We start from the raw sequence: 24,185 nt of genomic DNA, 5'->3' as shown, positions 1-24,185 counted from the left end.
TGAGCCGATAAAGACTCGCAAATCTTTTCTAACAGTTCGTGCGTAAGCCGAGCGCTGAGGCCACATCCAAAGGAACCTTGAACACGAATCCACTGCGACCATGATATATTTACAGTTACCATCCCTTTGTAAGGTTTATCAGAAATTAACAGGGGCATCTGTGCATGACGTTTCACAGTAGAGACTTTCATCTTTTGGCATATTTCACAATCCAAGACGTAGTTTCTGGTCTGTTTCCTCATGCGTGGCCACTAGTATCTCTGCTTTGATAACGATACTGTGGCGGAAACACATGCATGAGCAGAGGCAAGCCCTTCATGTACTGCTAGGATTAGTCCTAATCTAGGTTCTATGTTTGGAATTACTCTATCCCCCACTCCAGGGATATGAGCAAACGGAACATTATTTGTATCAGTTATATATGAGTATTTGACTGGAAACCCTTTATCACTGCCCCGCTGCCTTTGCCTGTAGCATTGACAGCCAGCATTATTTCACTGGCTATTTTCGTTTGTGATTGCAGCTACGGAATTTGGATTGCACAGCCCCCTTTCGGCTTCATCAGCCAATGAATTCCCTTCAACGTGAATGCCATCACGTTGATGACTCAGCGTGTGTATCACGTGAGTGTTTTGTAGTCCTTCTCGTAACTGAACTACTTGTTCCCAAAGCGTTTAATGCTTGATTGTGCCACCTTTTGCATCTTTGACCCCGTTCTGAAGCCAATTCTGTAAATATTCACTGTAGGATTGGACACAATAAAACTAATCGCACACCTTGAGTGTGGGGAATTCGCGATCCGTATTTTTAAGTGCCATTTTGAATGCTTTTAGTTCAGCTCGCTGAGTTGTACAATCTCCTAGAGATAGCGTTTTTGTGACCATAGGTCTGAATTTGCCATCGCGCATATGACCTTTAACGATCGCACATGCTGCACTATAGGCTTGTTTGCCTCCCGTAACGGGTTGTGCTGAACAGTCAGTGTAAATTATACATTCATACTCGTCAAGAGGCAGAATTTCAGTAGGCTGAGGACTTTCTTGTTCGCATTGTAGAAATGCTTGTGATTTCAAATAAGGATCGAAAACGTATTCAACATCAGTTGCAGTAAGAGAGTTAACCTATTGGATCCATCTTGGATGTAAAGCTTTAGCATTTGGAATGCTCGCTTTTGTCACTACCTCTAAGGCAGGTACAGGAGTTATGACCATTATGCGTTTTCCCTGTGCTAGGGCTCTTGCTTTTGCTTCAGCGGTTTGAACAGCTGTCAGAATTTTTTCTGTAGAAGTGAATTTCATTTCTGCCTGTGTACAAAAATGTGATTTCTAAGCTATTGGAACTTTTTCACCTTCATTAAAAGTTAAGTAGGTGACTTTGCATGGACCTGGAATTAATCAGATCACTAAGTTACGTATGTTTAAGCGTGTTTGCAAATGTTTTGTAGCTAACATGTCTGTTTGGAGTGAATGCAAAATTTCTGTGTGTTTTTGTGTCCAATTTACTGTCTTAAAATCAGGTTTGATTAATTCGTAGAGAGGTTTACCCCTTTCTGCATAGTTCAGAATGTAAGTTCTTCCGAAATTCAGAAAACCTAGTTTCAACTAAGTTTTTCAGCGTTTTTGGTGGTTGGAGCAGCGCACACTTTTCTAAAAAGTTAGCTGCCAGGCTTTTGCCTTCACTTGATAACTCATATCCTAGGAAAAGGACGTTGAGATTGACAATTCTTGATTTTTTTTTAAATTGAATTTATACCCCTCAGAGGCGAAGCCCAGTATAATGGTGTTCACCCTGTTCAAGTGCCTGTCCAAGTCATCGTCTGTCAGATATATATCAACGACATATGACAATGCTTCATCATCATAGATTTGTAGTAACTCGGTTACCCTTGCTGAAAATAACCCAGGGCTATTCTTGAATCCTTGAGGGAGACGACATAAGTGACGCTGTGTCCCCATTATTGAGAAAGCTGTCAAATACCTACTTTCTGGAACAGTGTTTTGACAAAAGAAACCATTCGAAATATCTAAAGTGGTTTTATATGTTTTATGCACAATGTTATTCGTTAATGCTATACTGTGTGCATTTTGCACTGCAAATGTTTTGCAACAAGATTTTAGAAGTCTGTAATCCAAAACTAGACGATATGTATTGTCTGGTTTGGAGACGGGAAACAAAGGATTGTTCATTGATGAAGTGCATGTTTCAATCACCCCTTGGTTTTCAAGTTGATCCAAGATCTCCCTGGCCTGTTATTTAGCTTCTTGCTTAACTGGGTACTGCCTTTGTGCAGTTGTTTGATTTTTTAATTGGATTTTATGGTGAGGAAAATCCTCATCCCATCCTACATGATTTTTATATAGTGCTGGAGCTTGGGCGACTGCCCATTTCCTGGCATAAGTATATTTTAAATGTATTGGAATATAGTTAGAGAAGGCTGGCATAATGAGGTCTTAGCCATGTGGGCACTCCCTGACAAACTCTGGTGGCCAGTCTTGTTCAGCTAGAAGAATATCATAGCCCTTAGAAAGTCGCTCCCAAAAGAGTGCTCTCACTTTTCTTGGTATGTCTCCCTCTATCTGGAGTGTTATTTCATATACCCTATGTGGAGAGCTAACCCTGGTATCTGTAGTTTCAACTTCAATGTCATCATTCAAGTCCACTGTCTCCAGAAGATCCTTCAGGTTCTGGTGAGCTATTGTGACTTCTGCTGCGCTGTCCAACATTGTCTGAGCCCATTCTCGGCATGTCTGATTTTTAGACCTGCTACCTTCTTTTTGGTGAAATTAGGTTTTTTTATTCTTCTGAACGTGTTGATCGTCTTTGGACGTCACACGTTCTTACTTGTTTTCTGACCGTCCTCTTCTTTCGGATTTCTGTGACGAAGTCTGAAAGGTACGAGAGGAACGTGTATCAGTATCTTGATATCTGTCAGGTTTTTTTTTCAAATTATCCCTATTCCTGTGGTTATACCTCCTTTCAGAGGGCTCCTTTTGAGGAGACCTACCTCTGGAATGAGAACGCTTCTCTTTGGAAGTTTGTTTGCTATTTTCCCACTTATTTTTAGAAGTAGTAGGAGTGTTTTTAGTAAAGACTTTTTTTAACTGTATAATTCTATTACATTTTGTATGTTACGAAGTAAGTCCTCGTCCAACATTGATTCAATGTCAGGGTCAGGTGTGTAGCCGGCTAAGGCCGACCATGTTGCTCCTGGTCTACCTAGTGGACTGTGCCTGGTAATGTGATTTAAATGTTTTAGGGCGCTGTTAAACCAGAGCTCATGCTCCTGGTAAGTTAGTGGAATTTCAATATCCTCAAAAGGAATATATTCCTCTGGTGGATCATCTTCTTTGTAGAGGTGAAACATAAGTGTTACTGGATTTGCTTCTGGGAAGACTATCCATGAATAGAATACCTCTGTCTGGTGATATTCATGTGCCTTTATCACAAAAACTGCCCTAACACCACTCGATGATAGGTCATGCTTTATAAGCTTTATAGTGATGGCTTTCCTTAAATTTTGAGGAATAATTATAGCATTCTCATTGGTTTCTTGGAAACCGGTTAGGTTGAAAGCTGGTACGGTGTTTTCGCCTGCAGCTCCACTAGCCCCGGGATTATCTTCATCGGCCATTTTGTTGACTGAAAGTTAGCAGAGCAAGTTTCAAGTGAACAAAGAGAAGGTGCACAATATTTTGGTACACTGTATCCTTAAACGTTGAACAAACCAAAAACTAATACATAGGATTTATCGTCCTACTCAGCTATGGCAGATATTATCCTTTACCCACTCCAGACATCTATTGGAGTATTACGGGAAAAGGGGTCTCTGAGAAAAACACGACTGAGTTACTTTAGTAGCTAGCGTTAAATTAGTTCCTTACCAAACCGTTGGACGCCATGTAGTGTAGTTCCTATATTCCCAATAGGCTCTGCGCATTGGAATAATATACACTATAGATTTGACATAGGACTGAGGTCAGTATGTCTCTATCAAGTATATTAAACCTAATTGTGTGTGCCAGCTAACTCAGAGGTCACTAGAAACTTTCTCGAGTAAACAAGAAGGGATTAGTCTCTGACAGCCGCATAAACATGACAACTTTGTTTCCCCTAGAACCGGAACAATATCTTCAGAGTCGCGGAAACAATAGATAACTATTTCACTCAGTCAATCGTGCATGCTTAGTTTCTACAGAGTTGCACAGAAATAGTGAGACGGGCGTTTCAATAAAAAGGGTTTTATTGAACAGTCTTCTTTCTCATGCAAGAGATATGAACTGCTACAATCATTAGAAAGAATGCAAAGTATAATGCGTACAGTGTAAACAGAGATATAAAATAATACTGTAATAGCGTTGTCCGTTGCTATGACATATATAAAAACACATACATAAATAAATAACACAGGCTAAAATACTCAACTGGTGCTTCTAAAATACGCCTAGCCCATTGTACCTAACCTAAGTCTAGTACTAGGGAAGTAGTAGGTGCTGCTTTAGCATAGGTTTAGTTTTGCCAAGAATTGCCAAAGGTTTCTCTAGGTTCTAATCAGCTCCATACCTTAGAATGAGAGACGCTGGTATCTCTATCCCTGGACTCAATCTCCCAACACCCCGCAAGGGGAGTCGAACACTGGAGCTGGATTTTCGGCAGGAGGATGACAGCGTCTAGTCAGTGCGTCAGCTGGATAGTTGGCTTCCTTTGGTACTTGCTGTGGCGAGCTGCGTCGTGCAAGTAGGTAGTCGAACTGCACTGAACCACACTGTGCTTTGCCATAGCAAGTGAATGTATATTTATACCTTGAAGGGGTTTAGGAATGCCAGTATTGACCTAAAAGTCGGGCATATGAACGTCATGAATGAACCCCTTAGGAATAGATATTCATGCATAATAAATGAGTTCTTGGAGAAAATCAATATCCAAGCAAGGGGAAGTCCCTAACGGCTTAAGAATCTGATTTTCCAAGAAATCGTTCTGACGTAGATGAACGGACGGAGTAGCCATGCCTGTATTTGAGTAGCATGGACTATGCCTAAATAAGGACGGGATTGCTATGCCTATATAAGGGCAATGTGGCTTATACCTATATAAGGGCATGAATCGGGAAATGTATACGGAATCTACAACAGCCTTGCATCATTGCTGATCAAAATCACACAAAAATGCATTTGTAACAAGAGGATTAATTAATCAAGATACCAATTCTTCTAGGTGATCCTGTACATCTGATTTCACAGGGTCTGGAGGCTGTATATGAGATGAAAATGGACAAGGAAGTAGGCAGTTACAAATGGTAAGGACAGTAGGGGGCAGCGTAACTGCAGAGCTCTGCGAGCCATCAGCACCACACACCAGTTATCCTGCCAATCGGCACCGCTATCCGAACGTTTCACACAGTTTCAGGTTGTGCAGCATAAGACCTCCCTGCCAACATCCTTTTTTTAATGTGGAGACTGTCCTAGAACGAGCGCAGCATGCTACGGACCTTTGCGACGGGGGAGAGGGGCCGCCACGCTACCGGAGCTCCCAGGCGCAGACTCTCTACAACGGCAATCAGAGTTCACTGGTGCATATAGACCCTCCCTTCTGTGGGACGGGGTCACTGCCTCTGCTGCTTCCGCACCCTGTCTGCTGTCCGGTGCTATGGATGCCGCTGGGGCTGCTCGCGGCCTGAGGCGATCCTGCGGAGGCGGCCTAGGAGGGCGACCTGGTGCACGCCTGCGCAGCGGGGACGATCGAGGCCCGTGCTGAATTGGCCTGCTGGACCTGGGACCTCGCCTGGCAATGCAGTCTCAGCGAGTCGCTGCAACTGTGCCTGGGGTGATTGGTGGACTATCACGCTGGGCCTCTCAGAGAACTTCACATTATTTGGAGCAATTCAGCACAATTCTGCTCCTTTATGCCCTTGATGCAGAGCCTTTGGCCTGCGCGCTGAGAGAATACCATGGACATAGGGGGATTCGATTTCCTGGGTATAACCTTATATCCGCATAATACTCTTATGCGGATGACACTCTTCTATACATTCGAGACACAGCTCAGAACATATCCCCAGTACCACGGGAAGTGGTGAAATTTGGTGAATTTTCAGGACTAAAAATGAATTGGGCGTAATCCATTACATTTCCTCTTACCCCCGCGACGCTTCCTGAAGCCCTAGATTTTCCTTTGATGTGGTTCACAGACCCAGTACGATACCTGGGAATCCAGATACACACAAACTCTGAATTCGTTTTCAAAGAAAATTTTGGCAGAGCCATTGCAATATTTGAAGAAGAGATTACTAGATGGATTTGTCTCCCCCTTTCACTCTTAGGCAGAATCTCCATCATGAAAATGGTAGTCCTGCCCAGATTACTTTACCGGTTTGTCAATATCCCAATTGTCCTCCCGGCACACTTCTTCAAACACCTCAAAACGCTGCAAATAAAGCTGGCCTGGGCCCATGAACAGCTGCGTGCCAGTTGGGAACTCCTCACACTTCCATACTCACTCAATAGGTGGACTGGGCGTTTCAGACCTAGACCTCTACCATCGGGCTGCCCAAGCCTCTCACGCCTACTATTGGCTACATCAACAGACAGCCCCCCCATCTCCACATAGAATGCATTGCGCTGTCTCCTGCTCATTTGGCAACTGCATTGTTCCGTGCTGCGCACCGCACCACCGGAATACTTAATTTGATTAATGCTACTACGCACGCTTAGGAGATCCTCTATAATCGCCAGGCACTCTCCATACTATACTCCTCCCCCCCTTACTACTACTGCATGGTGCACGTGGCTCCCAGTCCTTACTACGCCCAAAATGGTAGAGGCCCTACATATATTAGGAATAGACACTATCGGCACCTTCTTTCGAGGCAGACAGGGTAAAGATTGGAATTAACTGGTGCCAAATGAATAACCGCCTACACCATGACCCTTCCATTATTTACGGGCGATCTGCTTGGGGAATAGCTGCTCGAACCTCCTGAAGTACTCCCATTATCCACCATGCTGTGCGCTGACTCCCCATACAGACTGGTCTCACATATGTATAAGACGACTCAGGAATTACGTCGCAACCACTACGTCAAAGCTAGATTAGACTGGCAGTCTGAACTCGAACTTACGATAGATGACGATATGTGGCGATATGGGTGCGTGTCGAATAAGCGCATTTCCATAAATGGCAGACACCGCCTCATAAAATTGACATTCCTTAACCGAATCTACCACACACCTGTTCGCCTACATAGATTTGAATTGCGCAAAACAAATAACTGGTAGAGATGTGGAGTGAGTGAAGCAGATTTCTTACATTTGGCATGGCTTTGTCCCCCTATTGCTAGCTTCTGGTTACAAGTGTTTGCTAAACTAAGCGATATCGCTAAACTAATCGATATCACTAAAGAAACGATAAGCCCTGACCCGCTATTGGCCATATTGGGCTATTCTAAAAAATTGAGGAAAAAACTTAGACCCCTGTTCGACATGGGACTACTGGTCGCGAAAAGAGTAGTAGCTATGCATTGTTCATGGTCTAGAGATATGGTGTTTTGTAATACGCAAACAGAAGCATATAGCGAGCTGCTCTCTCCTAGAAGCCGCCCGAAATTTTTGGGGAGTTTGTATAGTGACTACATCGAAGCTCAGACTTAAAGATCTAACGCACCAGCTAATTACACACATAGGACAAAGCAGAAGTGTTCGTTCTCATCAATCCCCGACCGTCACTGCCTCCTGTGGTCTTATGTACGTGCTATTGTGTAATAAAATCTCACAATCACTGCGATCGTTAATAATCCTCTCTTTTTTGTTAAGCTTAATTTGAAATCGGTTTTTGTGTTTGATTTTGATTTATGGTAATTGGATAATTTCTTGAGAGAATTCTTTTCTGCGATTTATAATTTATATAGTATGTAATTTGTTATACATATATATAATAATCTTTATTTTGGCACAATTTGAGCCATAAAAGATGCATAAAACAACAATACATGATACATTTTATAAGTAACAATACATAGTTCGTTTTGTATATAGAGGAGCGAATGATTTTACAGATGCTATTGGTGCGGCTAGGAAATCATCAATAAAACCTATAATTTAATTAAAAAAAGGAATTTATAAAATTTACTTTCACCATTTCTAAAATACTATTCCCTAAAAAATTCATAAGTCTATACAAGCCAATTGATAGGATCAGAGTACAGCACATTAGATTCAAATTGCTTTTATAGATTTAAACCCTTCTTATTGCGTACAAAACTTATTGCGAGTAAGAATCTACTAACACCAAATACGATCACTTGTCTAGTATCCGACTTAATAATCCTCAACGCCTCTTTGCATGATTGCAATCCTAAGATGTTGCACAGCGGCTTTATCCATTTTTTCCTGGCTATCTCGTAAGCTGGACAGAAAAAGAGGATGTGTTGTTCATCCTCTTTTATACAATTTTGACACACTGGACCTTGCTTCACTTGTCCTGGACCACCTGACTAGAGTTAAATTGGTTTTCAACATTCCATACCTAAATTTCATGTATAAACTTTTAGCCAAGGGTGGTTGGACCTCATCTAGGAAGTCCTCGAAGCAGGGAATATCCTTAAAATCAAGAAAATTACTTATCAACGCTCCGCCAGTACGCTCGTTGATCGAGCTATGTGTAATATAGCCCCAAAAAGTTGTTTTCAGCAATTATTTTGAGCTTTCTGTCAAACTTAAGCCATCTTCCCAAAACTGAGTCAACCCAATTCTGTTTAACCAACTGCGCACATGTTTTAACCAAACATTGGTATTAAGCAAATCCAATCTCATTATTTCTTGTAGTCCATTTCTATAGTCTAATAGCTCAGGTGTGCACCAGAGCCTCACCCAAAAGGATAGTGGCCGTAGAATGGCATAATGATCTGTGCGCTTCATGTTTAGGTCTAACATTAAGGGTATCAGAGGAGTACTCTGATACCCTTAATGTTAGACCTAAATATGAAGCGCATATAACATAATTTGTTATTTGCTGTTTGGTTTGTGTGTCTTTATCCCGATGAGAAATAAAATGATAATAATAATACAAAATAAAATAAATGGTAAGGACAGTAGTTCCACTGGACAGATTGCCAAGTTAGAAACAGGAGATTTCCAGACCTGCTTATTGAAAACAAAGACGCAAACGAGTCCTTTATTTTTCACCACAGGGATTCATACTTGCCCTTAGTACCACTCCTGTTTCCACCTTCTATGCGATAACTGCTTTATTCTGTATATCGGGCAAACAGTTTTTCAAATGTGATAATACACCTCTTTCAAGTCTGAACAATACATCTATTGCAAAAAGCCTTAAACGGCTGCTTAGAACAGACTATATGCACCACACAAACTAGAATATGATATATTACTGCTCAATCATTAAATGCTGTGTCATTTAGCACAAGCACATGTACAGTATTTCATATTAGGCAGGGCTGGAAACATAAGAGCATAGAGGGCTACAAAGCCGTTGGTAGATTACATGTGTAGGGTGCAGCGACAATGGCTCTTAGCCTCATTCTTACATCAGAGTGGTTCCACCAGAACCAGAAGTTTCTGCATGAATCAGGGTTGCGAATTATGTGGAATATCCAGCACTTTCGATATTTTCCTCTAATACTTTTCACTAGTGAATCCTTGGCGGACTACAAATGTGGGAACACCTATAAAAAATAGTGCACAAAAGCCAATTCTTGTGCCTATTCCTCCCCTTCAAAATTGAAAATCCATAAAGAATGCACAATATCAAATGTCAGTACTTTTTTTTAGCTGATCGTAGGGCAAAAGGAAGACGATTACAAGCAGAAAAGAGGGAACTGTCAGCGGGCTGGGGACAAGGTAAAGAAAGGAGATATAGCAACCATACGTGTGAAAATGTGGTTTGTGTCTGTATACACTGATCACCTGTAAACAACTAATGGCTGCTCAACAGATAGGAGTAGTCCCTGGGACAATGCACTACAGCACAAAGTCCAGTAATGCAATTTGCTTGAGCTTTCATCTCAGCCCTAGTGCTGCAACAACCAGGTACTTTACTTTAAAAAAGACGCCTCTATTCAACTGATGTGAGCAGTACCGCCAGATATGCTATTGGAAAAGGAATTCACTGAATGTAAGTTGTGGAAGGATACAAGTCATCCATTAAAAAAAAAAAAAGCTATAGTCCACAGGAAAGATAAACTCAAATGGAGTTAGGAAAGCCATTGACTAAGAAGCAAGCTAAAGAGATGGGAAAATAATGTGAGCAAAGCCTGAGCTAAAGCCCACTTGAAGTATTGGTGTAGTACACAAATATTCAATCCTAAAAGTAGCCTGTAGTCAAGACTAGTAAGACAGCTTGCCATTAGGAGAAGCATATCTCATGCAAAACACCAAAGGCAGCAGAGTGAAAAATTATTCTCATCAAAAACGTGTGCAAAAACACATGGAACAAAAATCACCATGTGATTATATTTAATTGAAAAAGGACACTAAATGATTATGTAAGCAAAGCCAAAAATAGAAGAGCATAGAGCCCTTACCTTGCACGCAGCAGCAAGAAAAGAGGAGCTGAATTTTGCAGCAGAATACAGTTAGGTGCTTACTCTTTGGGACTGGTCAAAGTTGCTTTGTTGCTACTGGTTGTTGTTTTCTTCCCAAGGAGTCTAATAAACACTTGTTTGCTCTTTAACCAGCAGGTTCTTAATTACAGCAATAATAAAAAGCATAACAGGAGCCTCCTCTCATGAGATCATGCAAATGTATTACCTTTTAAGGAGATATACATTTTACATTTACTTTATGTCACATGTACAGCCTCCTTTATGTGTGCAAGTTACACAACCGCAGCTATTAAGCATGAGGGGCACATTTTGAAGCAGTCTCCCTCATGACGTGCAAGCCACACACCTTAGAGCACTGTTTTACACCTTGAATGTGAATCGCCAAACAGTTCCAGTTCAATTTCAAGTTCGGTCATTTGTATAGCGCACTACTCACCCAGAGGGTCTCAAAGGCGCTAGGGGAGGGGTCGTTATTTGTCGAATAGCCAGGTTTTAAGTTCTTTTCTGAAGGAGATGTGGTTCTGAGTAAGGCGGAGGTGGGTGGGGAGAGAGTTCCAGGTCTTGGCGGCCAGGAAGGAGAAGGATCTGCCACCCATGGTGGATTTACGGATGCGCGGGACTGCGGCGAGGGCTTGATTGGACGATCTTAGTTGGCGGGTGGGTTTGTAGAAGGACAGTCGAGTGTTGAGGCATTCGGATCCTAGATTGTAGAGGGCTTTGTGTGCGTGGGTGAGAAGGCGGAAAGTAATTCTTTTGTTGACGGGAAGCCAGTGGAGGTCTTTTAGATGTCCGGTGATATGATCTTGGCGAGGGATGTCTAATATGAGTCTCGCTGACGCGTTTTGGATGCGCTGGAGTTTTTTCTGTAATTTTGCTGCGATTCCAGCGTATAGTGTGTTACCATAATCCAGACGACTCGCGACCAGTGCGTGGGTGACAGTCTTTCTTGTTTCGAGGGGGATCCAGCGGAAGATCTTTTTGAGAATGCGAAGTACGTTGAAGCAGGAGGACGGGACTGCGTTGACTTGTCTGGACATCGAGAGAGAGGAGTCTAGGATGAAGCCAAGGTTACGTGCATGGTCTGTGGGTGTGGGTGCTGTGCCCAGAGCGGAAGGCCACCAAGAGTCGTCCCAAGCTGAGGGGGAAGATCCTAGGATGAGCACCTCCGTTTTGTCTGAGTTGAGTTTTAGGCGGCTATGTTTCATCCATTCGGCTACTTCTTTCATGCCTTCGTGAAGATTGGTTTTAGCGGTGTTGGGGTCTTTGGTGAGGGAAAGGATTAATTGGGTGTCGTCGGCATAAGAGATGATGTTGAGGTTGTGTTGACGTGCGATGGAGGCAAGAGGACTCATGTAGACGTTGAAGAGGGTGGGACTGAGTGAGGATCCTTGAGGTACGCCGCAGATGACTTCGGTGGCCTCTGAGTAGAATGGGGGAAGTCGGACTCTTTGAGTTCTCCCAGCGAGGAATGAGATGATCCAGTTCAAGGCTTTTCCTTGTATGCCTATGTTGCTGAGGCGATGTATAAGGGTGCTGTGGCAGACTGTGTTGAAAGCGGCGGATAGGTCGAGTAGAATGAGGGCCACTGTTTCTCCGTTGTCCAGGAGTGTTCGGATGTCGGCGGTCGCTGCAATGAGGGCGGTTTCGGTGCTGTGTTTGGCTCGAAAGCCTGATTGGGATGGATCAAGGGAGTTGTTGGATTCAAGGAAGGCGGCAAGCTGGCTGTTGACGGCTTTCTCGATGACTTTGGCCGGGAATGGGAGGAGGGATATGGGTCGGTAGTTTTTAAGTTCAGAGGGGTCTGCTGAGGGTTTCTTCAGAAGGGCGCTGAGTTCGGCGTGTTTCCAGCTTTCTGGAAAGGTGGCAGAGTTGAACGAGCAGTTGATGACATCACGGAGATGGGGTGCGATGATGGAGTCAGCTTTGTTGAAGATGTGGTGGGGGCAGGGGTCTGTAGGCGAGCCAGAGTGGATTGAGTTCATGAGGCGAATGGTGTCTTCAGTGGTGATTGGGTTCCAGGCGCTGAGGTTGTTAGTTGGCGGAGTAGGAGCTGAGGGGGGTGGGGCGGGTTGATCGCTGGGAGTGTTCTCGAAGCTGTTGTGGATGTCGGCAATTTTGTTGTAGAAGAAGGAGGATAATGCGTCGCAGAGGTCTTGGGAGGGAGTGATGTCGTTAGATGCTGCGGTGGGGTTGGTGAATTCTTTGACGATGTTGAAGAGTTCCTTGCTGTTATGGGTGTTGTTGTCGAGACGATCCTTGAGTGCTGATTTCTTGGCGGAACGAATCAGTTGGTGGTGTTTGCGGGTGGTTGTCTTGAGGGAGGCCATGTTGTCGGAGGTTGGGTTTTTTCTCCATATCTTCTCCAGGGTGCGGCATAGCTTCTTGGATTTTTTAAGTTCGTCATTGAACCAGGGAGCCTTTTTGCTGGCTGATTTCATCTGGTGCTTTTTCAGGGGTGCTAATTCGTCAGCACTGTGGGTAATCCATTGCCTGAGGTTGGTGGCGCTTGGTTTCGGTCCATTGAGAGGGTGGGAGGGTTTTGGTTGAGTGATGTGAGGAGTTGGTCGGAGGTGATTTTGTTCCAGTTTCTCCGGGGAATAGGTTGTGGACGGTTGTGGGTCAGGGTGGTTTTGTAGTTGAAGTGAACACAGCTTTGATCTGTCCAGTGGAGAGCTGTAGTACAGAATACTGTATATAGAATAAATGTAAAACAGAGTACAGAGCACAGTTTCACTCAGGTTGAAGACTTGCATCTCGCAACACAGACTAACCTACATTGTGCAAGAGTCACACAGGGCAGGGCAGTCTCCCTTATCTAGTACAAGTACCACTCTTTAAAGGATAGTCTAGCTTTCAGCCAATTTACTTGCCCCATTAATGAAGTTTTGCGTGAGAATAAAAAAAATTCAGTTTAACATCAACTTTTGAATTTTAACAAACAATTTACTTACATTCAGTAACGCCTTATCTGGTAGACACTCTATTTAGATGCAGATTCCTTATCTTAGAGTTTCCCCCAGGCGGCAGACTGGATCCAGACGAGTTTTCATGAGCAGTACCCATGTGTGTCGGTAGGTAGAGTCGATCAGCTCCACAGCCGTATTCACCATCGTCAATGCCGGAAGTGAAGTTGCAGTACCTTTAGGCGCCAGCCAGGCACGCTGACGTCAGTTTCTTTTCATGACTTCCCACACCAGAAGCGCGGAGCAATGAAGAACACTTTACTGGCGAGTCAAAGCTAGGGCCCTGCAAGGGATCATCCCTGTCCCTAGAAAGAGACAGAGCGGGGAGGATAGGCGGGTATGCAAGGAATCTGCAGCTAGATATAGTCTATACTAGATAAGGCATTACCATAGTCTATACTAGATAAGGCATTACCGAAGGTAAGTTGTTCATCTAATAGAGACTTCTAGCTGCAGATTCCTTACCTTAGAATGGATAACCAAGCAATACGATCCCCGGAGGAGAGTCTGCAAACCAATTTCAAACAAGAAAGTCAGGCAGGACCGAATGGGCAAAGTGCCCATGCCTGCGGACCCGACTGTCCAGACAGTAATCTTTGGTGAACATGTTCAGCAAGGCCACGTTGTTTGCTGGCAGATATCTAGGACCGGAACTCTGCATGCTAACGCAGTGGTGAGCGCTTTAGCTCTGTTGGAATGAGCAGGCAAACCAACATGAGGTTGCTTCTTGGCCAGTGCATAGCAGATTTTGATGCAGAGTACAACCCATCTGGAGATGTACCACTTCTGCACTGCCCAACCTTTCTTCGCATCAACACACCGTACGCAGAGTTGATCGTCCACCCGGAACTCTTTTGTGCGATCAAGGTAGAAAGACAATGCTCTTGTTGGGTCTAGATGGTGGAGTTGCTCCTCTTCTTTAGAGGGATGTGGAGGAGCGAAAAAAGTAGGCAAGGTGATGAATATGCCTACATGAAAAGGAGTGATAACTGTCGGCAGAAAGGGGGCCAGAGTGCAAAGCACAACTTTGTCAGGATAGACTGAGAAGTAAGGTGGCTTAGATGATAAGGCCTTCAGCTCACTCACTCCGCAGGCAGATGTAATCGCTACAAGCAAGGATGTTTTCAAGGTAAGAAGCTTGAGGGGACAATTGTATAGAGGCTCGAAAAGAGCACACAAAAAAAATCAAATCCAAATTAAGGTCCCACTGAGGCATAATGAATGGTGAAGGTGAGAAGAGAGAAGTAAGACCCTTAAGGAACCTATGTACAATAGAGGACTTGTACAAAGAAGGTTGATCAGGCAACCTCAAGAAGGCAGAAATGGCAGATAGATAGCCTTTAACAGTGTCCAGGGAGGAGCCCTGCTGGGCAAGAGACAAGACAAAAGGCAGAACCTCAGAAAGAGGGGCAGAAAGGGGATCAACAGTTTTTTTTCACAACATCCTACAAATTTCTTCCAACGGCAGGCATACACCATCTCGGTACCGGGACGCCTGATGCCAAGATAACGTTACAGACTTCGGAAGGAAGGTGAAAAGCTGTCATCTGTCTCTGCTCAATCTCCACGCAAAAAGGCGGAGAGTGCACATGTTTGGGTGGAGAACCCTCCCATGCTGCTGCAACAGAAGATCCTCCCGAAGGGACAGCCAGATTGGAGGATCGATGTCCATGCTCAGTAGCTTGGGATACCAAAATCTACATGAGCAGTCCGGAGCCACAAGGATGACTTCGGCCCGGTCGTTTTTGATCGCCTTGAAAACTATTGGAAGGAATTGGTATGGGCAGGAAGGAGTACAGGAGACCTGTGATACACTAGAGGCAAAAAGCATCCGAGTGCGTGCCGCTTTGAAACTTCAGCGCACACCACAACTGGCACTGCGTGCTCTCGGCATTGGCAAACAGATTTAACCAAGGCGCTTCCTACTGCTGAAAGAGACCTCGCACCACTTCCGGATGGAGAAGCCATTTGTGATCCGCTAGACATCTTCAGTTGAGTTTCTTCGCTATGGTGTTCAGAGAACAGGACAGATGTTGAACCACCAAGGAAACGCCCTGGAGTTCCAGCCACATCCAGAGGCCCAGCGCCTCTTGACAAAGGGTCAACTACCCCTTCCACCCTGTTTGTCGCATTACCACATGGTAGTGGTGTTGTCCGTGAACACTTGCACTAGCCTGCCCCTGATGGAGGGGAGAAAGGCTGTAGATGCCAGTCGGATCACTCGGGTTGAGGCGGAGCCCGGATTCCGCCAGAGACCAGCGTCTTCTGATCTCTACTTCTCCCACATATCCGCCCCATCCCAAAAGTGACTCATCTGTCACTACTGTGAGATCTGGTTGGGGAAGATAGAGGGGTCTGCCTCTTATCCATTCAGTGTTCGTTATCCACCACTGCAGATCGGTCGCAGTTCCTTCAGAGATTTGGACCATGTCTAGGAAATTCACTTGATGCTGCGCCCACTGGAACTTCAGGTCCCACTGGAGAGCCCGTATATGCCAGCTGGCATGTGTCACCAGCAGGACAGAGCGGGCCATGAGGCTTAGCAGTCTCATAGTCAGCCTCTCCGAAACACAAGAGCGTGGCTGAAATATTGGTATCATAGACCGAATATCCTGGACTCGCCACTCAGGAGGATAAGCCCGAAACTGCACTTTATCTAGAACAGCTCCGATAAAAGGGAGCGTTTCAGAGGGAGTCAGGTTTGACTTGGGCACTTTAATTGTGAACCCCAGTGAGTGCAGGGGTTTTGCCGTAGGCTGGAGGTGGGAGACGACAGCCTAGGACAAGCACGCCTTCAAGAGCCTGTCATCAAGATAGGGGAAGGCAGGCACCCCAGATCTCCGCAAATGAGCTGCAACCACCGCCCTCACCTTGGTTAACACCAGATGGGCGCTGGTTAGGCTAAAAGAGAGCATGTTTACCTAAAAATTTTTGTGGCCTACAGTAAACCGCAGATAGCGCCGATGGGAAAGGCAGGATGGGTATGTGAAAATGAGCATACTGCAATTCTAATACTACTATCCAGTCTCAAAGGCAGACAAGATGTGAGCAAACGTGAGCATTTTGAATGTCTTCTTCTTGAGGAAGAGATTGAGAGTTTGGACAGCGAGGATAGGACGAAGGCCCTTGTCCTTTTTTGGAAAAGAGAAAACAGCTGGAATAACCACCAGTCTACTTCACACCCCGGAACCCTCTCTATGGCTCCATTGGCCAGGAGAGCTGTGACCTCCTCACAGAGTCAGATGATCCCCTGTCAGAAGATCATGAGATTGTGGTATGGGGGGTGCCGTAGTCTCAAAGGGAAGAAAGTAGCCCCTTTGGATGATCTGCAAAACCCACCTATCCAATGTTATGAACGGTCAGCGGGACAGGTGATGGCGAATCCTGCAGCCGACTGGATGCCCATGGTGGTAAAGGGTCAGACTAAGAGGGTTTGGAGGTTGTGGCAGTGGCGGTTGGGGCAGACTGACTGGACCACTGGCCACCCAACCAACGAAACCTGTGGGACCACGCAGAGGCTGGGGAGCCTATGCGATGGCTGGGCTGGAATTGGCACCGGTGGCAGCCCCTTCAGAAGCCGTGAAAGGCAGATTGGGGTGGACGTGGGTCCGCAGAGAGGCCTGAGGATCGGACTGTAGAATGAGAATCCTTAAAAAGCTTGAGCCCCTATTCTGCGTTGTCTCCAAAAAGATAAGTGCCATCAAAGGGCATGTCTATGAGGGAAGCCTGGACATCCCCCGAGAAGCCAGTCATTCTCCGGCTGGACGGGTTGTAGGCGGCATGCTGTGTCCTTTATGTGGGGACTGGTAATAAACAGAATTGATCCGAAACACAGTTTTGAAACCCATAATATACTTTAGGAGGAGAGTTGTGAAACTCTGTGTGAGACTGGGATACAATGCTTGGTTAAAAGAAGCACACTGTTCAATGGTCACTTTAACATTGAAATAATCCCACCAGACTTTAAAAAAACTAGAGATTATATTCAAATTGATGTGTAACGCTCCATAGCTTTCCACAGACCAGGCTAAGAATATCGCCAAAACTTGACAATTCTATGCTATACCATTCCAACTTTGATACCATTGCCTTCTTTCACCTTATGCTGATCACTAAATTATTAAACTCCTTCACCCCACACTTCAGAACACCTCTTCCTATCTTTCAGCTATTAAAGCTGAAAGCTGATACGTCTTCCCATGCTCGCTCTGAACATAAACCCTTGCAAAACTTAAATTCTCTATTTTCCTGCAGCTTACCCACAAATCACTTTCCCATCTTACTTCATCTTGAATCCTCTCTTCTGTCTCACGATTTCCTTTTCAGCCTAAAATCTGCATCCTCTTTGATTCCACTCTTTCCTTCATCTAGCAAAACTCGACTGTTTCTCACGGTTATTACTTGCTTTGATTACTTGTATGCACTTCTATGCACAATGCTATTTGCCTCCTGCGGACTCTACTACCGGCCTGTATCCACATGTTGTTTCTCCAAATTGGCTTCAGGTATGTCCAACCTCTACTTCTGGTTCTCATGTATCATACATCATTGAAACATAAGTTTGGCTTCCTGTCTTTCATGTCTCGTTCAATTCTATTCTCTTTCCTCCGATATTGCTTTTCTTCTCAAAGTCATTTGGTCTTCCCTTCTTCTCTTTGCGCCCAGTCCCAATTTAAATATATTTCTCCTCTTACTCCTAAAATCTAGACCTCTTTCACAAAGAAAAGTAGGATTGGAATATTGGTAGTAGACTGAGCAGTCACTGTTGAATTCTCCTCTGCCATGCTTGCATGAATGTGGAGACTGCAGCCATAAACATGTTATTTGTGTAAACAAGAATATCTCAGGGCTATAATGCTGTAGATTTGTTACTTATATTTTTTGCCCTATCGATTCTGTCTTCTTATGTTGTTTCAACAACATGAATACTGGGTCCTGTTCAGGGATCCTATTGTTATTTCCTTCCTCTCAAGTAAATAGCACCAAGTTACTTTTTTTAATGCTATACTATTTAAGGTCTATGCTTATGATGGCTATTCTGCTTTCAATTATTTTTTCATCCTGAAGAATTGTGCTTATTTTGGAACGCCAGCAGCATATCACTCCATTTCAGATAAATAGATTGTCGATGTTTAACTTAAGGGACCCAACTGAGCCAGCCAAATGATTAAATATGAATCTCATTGAGACTACTAACGATTTGAAAATATAACTATGCATTTCCAGGTTCCAACATTCAATTTAAATGCCGATACAAGAATTTAAAAAAAAGAAAAGACCAGAAAATATGACTCTTTAAGCAACTTTTTACCAGCAACTGAGTCGTCCTTTGGACTACCTGGTCACATACAATATAAGGGTCTGTGCCCCGGCAATCATGAAATTCAAACACAATGTAACATACAGTCTGAAGAAATCATAGCATTTTATAGCCTGGCCTGCTGCCAGACATCATTTTCTGACAGTATTCTCATCATAATTTTTTGCACCAAGAACCTTTCATTCAAAGATTAACAGGTGAGAAGACAACTTGCCAGCGCACTATAGCATTTTGAAATAAAATACAACACACTACCCGCCCATATTTTAAAAATGCATTGGATCTGTGAGTGAGATGTGTAATTTAGCTGGCCCTCACAACGGGTCTAGGAGGACAGAAAGGCCTGGGAGTATTAAAAGAAACAGTCTAAACTTTAGGAAATGCTAAAACAATGTGGCTGGTTAACAAGTTTTGTGACAGCTGCTCAAATTGGACAATAGAATTACATAACAGTCCGCCTTGCCAGAATATAGGATTGAGTACTAAATTGTATGCAAAGAAACACAAATCACTTTTTCTTAAAGTGCAATAAATCTGGAGAAAAGTTATCAAAAACGCTATTTTGTTGTTCACTGTTTCATGAATAATAATAATAATAATAATATAATAATAATAGTTCCGCAACAGGAAGAGACCACGTTGGACGCAGGGAGGCCGTTTTGTATCACGAAGGTCTATGAAGAACCTATAACCTGCGCAGCAAGTATATTACACTCTAAGACCAGATTCTTGGATCTAGAAGAGCAAACCTATGGGGAGGTCCTAGGCTCAGTCGTTATCCAGTTGCGACTCACAAGTACACCAAATTAAAGGTTCCTTGTGATGCTTTAATTAGTCTTTTTATTATATTATACGGAGGCTCCAACGAAGGTCTCCAAACTTTGAGTCTCTCACTCACTGGTATTAACCTTGGGTGATATCTCTATGAAATTCTATCTCCATTTTATCCTGCCTACATTGGCCTGAAGCTAAACTGACAGTAGGCGTAACCTAATTGCAATGTGAGAAAACTGTCCTGAAGAAGGTGAACATCTTTGTGAATCACCGAAACGCAGCGTCAACTTTGTTTTCTGAAGTGTAATCATGAAATGCTGATTTTGTTTTTTTGTATGAACTAATTTTTAAACTCTGTGGAATAAATTGAAAATTTGTTTTTTGGGTGATGGAGGGACGGAGTCTAATTAAAACTGTGATTACTTGGAAGAACAAAGTGTATGTACTATATGTGGAACTATATATTGTTGAAAAGTGGAGATGTACAGATTTATTATGTACAAAATCAGCTCAAGTTATTGACAAAGGAAAAATAAAAAGTTTTCACAAAAAAAAATTGTTTTTTATATCTTGTATTTTTTCGGGTTTTTATCATTTAGTGTTTGCTGACGATTTGATTCTCTTGCTATATATCACCGGACAATGTTAATGTCATTTCTAGTGTAATAAGTTATTTTGCCTAGAACACACGCACACTTGTGCATGCAATTTGGGACGCTTTAGTTTTGCCAAACGTTCACATCCTTTATCCTTACCCATTTGTTTCTGTGATTGACCGTTGCTCCATGGGTTGCCAGAAAGAGTGAAGCTGCCTCATTTCCTGCCCCAGCAGCCCTCTGAAGAAGACAATTTCCTATGGAGAAAATGTGATAACACACATCACTATGCAAGAACAAAGTATGCATGCTCTGTACATTCTATAAATATCATGTTAAGACTAATACTTCATGCCATATAAACTAAAACGTCAACAGAGCATTTTAAGATGAAACAGCTCAAAATTGTTAAATGTTTCAATAGTTTCATGTACAAAGGGGCTCTCCAATTACAGATGTTTAAAAATGTGAATACTAGTGCTCCATTCAATCAATATTTTATAACTTATAATGTTGATATTAGGAAGTAGTCTGGTATTTTCTGTCCAACTTTTTTTGCAAAATATTATTATATAACAGCCTTGCACACGAAATATCAATGAAGATTATGACTACATCTTTAAACTGAACAATGTATTAAACTTCACAGCTAGAAATAAGACATACTGGCATCCTATTTTCAACACCTTGGCGCTACCACGGATTTTTGTCTTGGATAAAACAAGGAAAAGTCTCCTACAAATCCTAGTTTTCCACCACTGAGTCTATTTGTTGATTTAAGAAGCTTTCCGGCATTCTTCACCTATGTGCAGGAACCTAGAGCATATTTGCAAGACAACATTTTTGAATACATGCTGATACAAAGGCCTATTTTTAAACACAGCCAATTATGATTAAAGTTTAGCACTGTAAAATATATTTGACTGAAAACGTATGTTAATATTACATTTAAAACAAAATAGAATGTAGGAAAAGGTGCACAAATGCATTTCCCTTTTATTTGAAAAGTTTAAGGCTGCTCCTCTCCGGGAGCTCAACCTAGACTGCTACAGAACAATGTTAATTAGCCAGTTCGTTTTGATGGAAGGATATCAATAATGATCTAATTAACGCTATGCTTCACTTCTAATATGGGCTGTTTAATAATTCAACTTAGTTATCCGTGATGGAAAAACAATTTTACTAGTAAGAAGCTTTCTTATTTCCATAGTAGGATCTTCAATGATATTCATAAACAACAGAATTATTAAGAAAGTTCCATCCTCAACTCAAACCAAACAGTGATACATCAGGCAAACAAGTTAGGAAGGGTTGACCTATCAATGTGTTGGTCATGGTGTTTAGAGACACCGTAATAATGTTTGGTAAAGGTGTTACCTGATCTCCAAGTGGCAACTCAGTTAATGGATTGTGAGAGCCACAGTATGTTTGTGGAATGGGCCTTTTTGTGCTTGACAGCTAGCCTTTTCATAACTAGCACATGCACAATGTCCTATTTACGGCTGGTAACTTCTTTGAAGATAGTAAAACAAGAGAAGATCAACTTAATCTGCAAATACCGTTCAGTCTTGCTTCTTTTGTTAGTCCTGTCAAAAAATATTTTAAAGCCCTATTAATATTTGAGAAATGCAGCAATCTTTTTGTTGAGGAGGTCGGCTCACAGAAGGGACTGTTGGAGATTGTTTGTTTAAACTGTCCAGAGTTCACTCCAACACAGGGACCATACATAGGAGGGTATCTTCCTGATATCCAAAAGCATTGGTGTTTAATAATAATTGCACTATAAGTATATATATATCCCTAAACCCAATTAAAGGTTTTTGTGGGAAGAGAAGCAACTTGAATTTCCATCACTGAGCATCTCTACTTGTTTAACAGGTGGGTGTCACGCCTTTCCCACCACCTGTTTCTGAATTAAATGGTGAACTTCCTGAACCAGCTAGTTTAGTAGAAATATTTTGATGTTCTAGATTGGATATTGTGCTATGGCTCCAATGTCTGAAGTGTGTACTTATTTTTTAGAATATCTAGCACTTATCTATCTTTATTTAATATTCTGCAATCCTAGATACTCTTATCCAGAACAATGAGAAACTATTTTTTTCTTCACCAGGTCTACTAATTATACACTTTAAGCTTCAATCTTCATCTTCCAGAATGTACTTATGTGAAGGAACTCCACAGCAAGTGAAATTCTGAATTTTATGTCGGTGATCAAGACTCCCAAGTGAGTCTCAATCTTGAGGACAGCCTCATAACCAAGCACTCACGATAAAAGTTCTAGAAAGGCAAATTTGAATTTTTTGTTGGTGATCAGGATCACAATGTGACTTTCAACCTTTAGAAATGCTTCAAAGTTGTGCTGTAGCTACAGCCATGAACTGAGAGTCCGCCTAGCATTGTGTAGAACTGATGAAATGGTCTATAGTGAATATCTTTTTCTCTACAATGTTCTCTTTGAGCCATATGCAATAAGTCTGCAAAGAGGTTAAACCAAATCCTAATGAGCCCATTTATTGTGGATGAGGGCTGAAAAATTGCTGCTTCAACAGATGCTTTCACTGTCTGCCATTGCTTGCACACCGGATTAAAATGTCCGCTCTCCTCGCCCAGGAAAAGATCAACTGAATCTCTAATGCACAGGAAAGACTATCACAGAATCTCAAGAAATAAGAAATTCAGACTTTCTTTTCGAGTCTCCATCTCATTGGTTTGACAGGCGTCCGTGCACAAAACATCTGCAACTGTTCTTACAGGCTAGACACCACAGCCAACAAAGAATTTGCAGGTGGTTTTGGCACTAGGATAGCAGGGTTTAGAGTAGCACCTGACGGTGACATTTCACTCGAACTCCGTGGGGTTCTGCAGCACCAGCTCGGAAGTGAGATTAGCTTTCTAGCATGAGTGTAGCTATCATTGGTGTAGACTGTGCAGTAGTACCGGATTTGGGGGTACAAGGGTAAACTGCACCCCAATTAAGTCAATGCGGGGGAGAGCGGGAGAATTGGATCATCTAGCATAACCTTTCTACGGCACTGCATTCTCCCCTCTGCAGACAAAGTGAAATTATGCGTCTGACTGCGAGCAACCTGGGGCTAGTCGTTTGAAAAATGTGTGCACAGAAAGAACTGGGGGAGGTGTGAAAATGCACAGTGCTTGCAAAATAAGCTCCCAGAGTGTTTGAGATGAAAGCTTGCAGCTAGAACATGCAATGAACGGCAGGTCCTTCAAAATGCCAAAAGTGACGTTTCCGGGCATGCATTGTTGTGGGAGGGGTGAGGTGGTGTGGGTAACGGTACAGGGAGATTGAGAGGTTAAGTGAGGAGGCTAAGCTAAGAAAAAAACAAGACCCGCGAGACGCACTCTGTGATGAGGGAGGGGGAGGGGCATTGAAGCGTAAGCAAGCAGGTAGGCGGAGCATGGTGTGTGCACTTGACAGACCGAGAGGAAAGCCAGATGGCGCCTCTGCTCTTAACTGTGCGCGTAACCGCACGCTCTATGCCACCCAAAAAGCTGTGGTCAGCTTTTTAAAGCCCCCTCACTAAATGTATCGCCAGAGCATCGCAAGCGCTGGCTCAGACGTGACCTAAAAAGAGGCTAAATAAGGAAGATTTGAGTCTAAGAATCATTGCTCCAAACACTAAAATTAACTGCTTACCTAATGCTGCTATACATTCTGAGACAATAAAGCTCCTATTTTCCCTACTTCCATTGTCCCTTGAAAAGATGAATGTTAACTTGAGAAATTGTCCTGCTCGCTTATCTATTCTTGAAGCAAAATTCAAGTTAGCTTTCAGCTAAAAGCATTTGACAGTGTTAAACTATGAATCTGCTCATGGGGCATGCATTCATTATGAAATCATTTTAAAAAAACGAAAATTATTTATATATATGAAAATGTGTCTCGAGAACCCATACCTAAGTAGAGATTTTCAGATATTTGTGACTGTCAAAGAAAATTTCTTGAAGGGGACGTT

The 24,185-nt window shown here is 42.9% G+C and overlaps 1 protein-coding gene across 2 annotated transcripts in view; it reads right to left on the bottom strand.

Moving 5' to 3' along the window:
* ANKFY1 (ankyrin repeat and FYVE domain containing 1) overlaps positions 1–24,185 on the bottom strand; it is a 677,352-nt gene that overhangs the window by 339,253 nt on the left and 313,914 nt on the right. For both annotated transcript variants that reach the window (XM_078679681.1, XM_078679682.1), the window contains exon 11: positions 20,368–20,465. In XM_078679681.1, coding sequence (XP_078535807.1) covers positions 20,368–20,465 — 98 coding nt within the window. The remainder of the gene's footprint in view (positions 1–20,367; positions 20,466–24,185) is intronic.

This window comes from Lissotriton helveticus, chromosome 3_1 (assembly GCF_964261635.1).
Source record: "Lissotriton helveticus chromosome 3_1, aLisHel1.1, whole genome shotgun sequence".
Classification (NCBI taxonomy): Eukaryota; Metazoa; Chordata; class Amphibia; order Caudata; family Salamandridae; genus Lissotriton; species Lissotriton helveticus.
The sequence above is the reverse complement of the archived record's forward strand: the minus strand, read 5'-3'. Positions and strand labels throughout refer to the sequence as shown.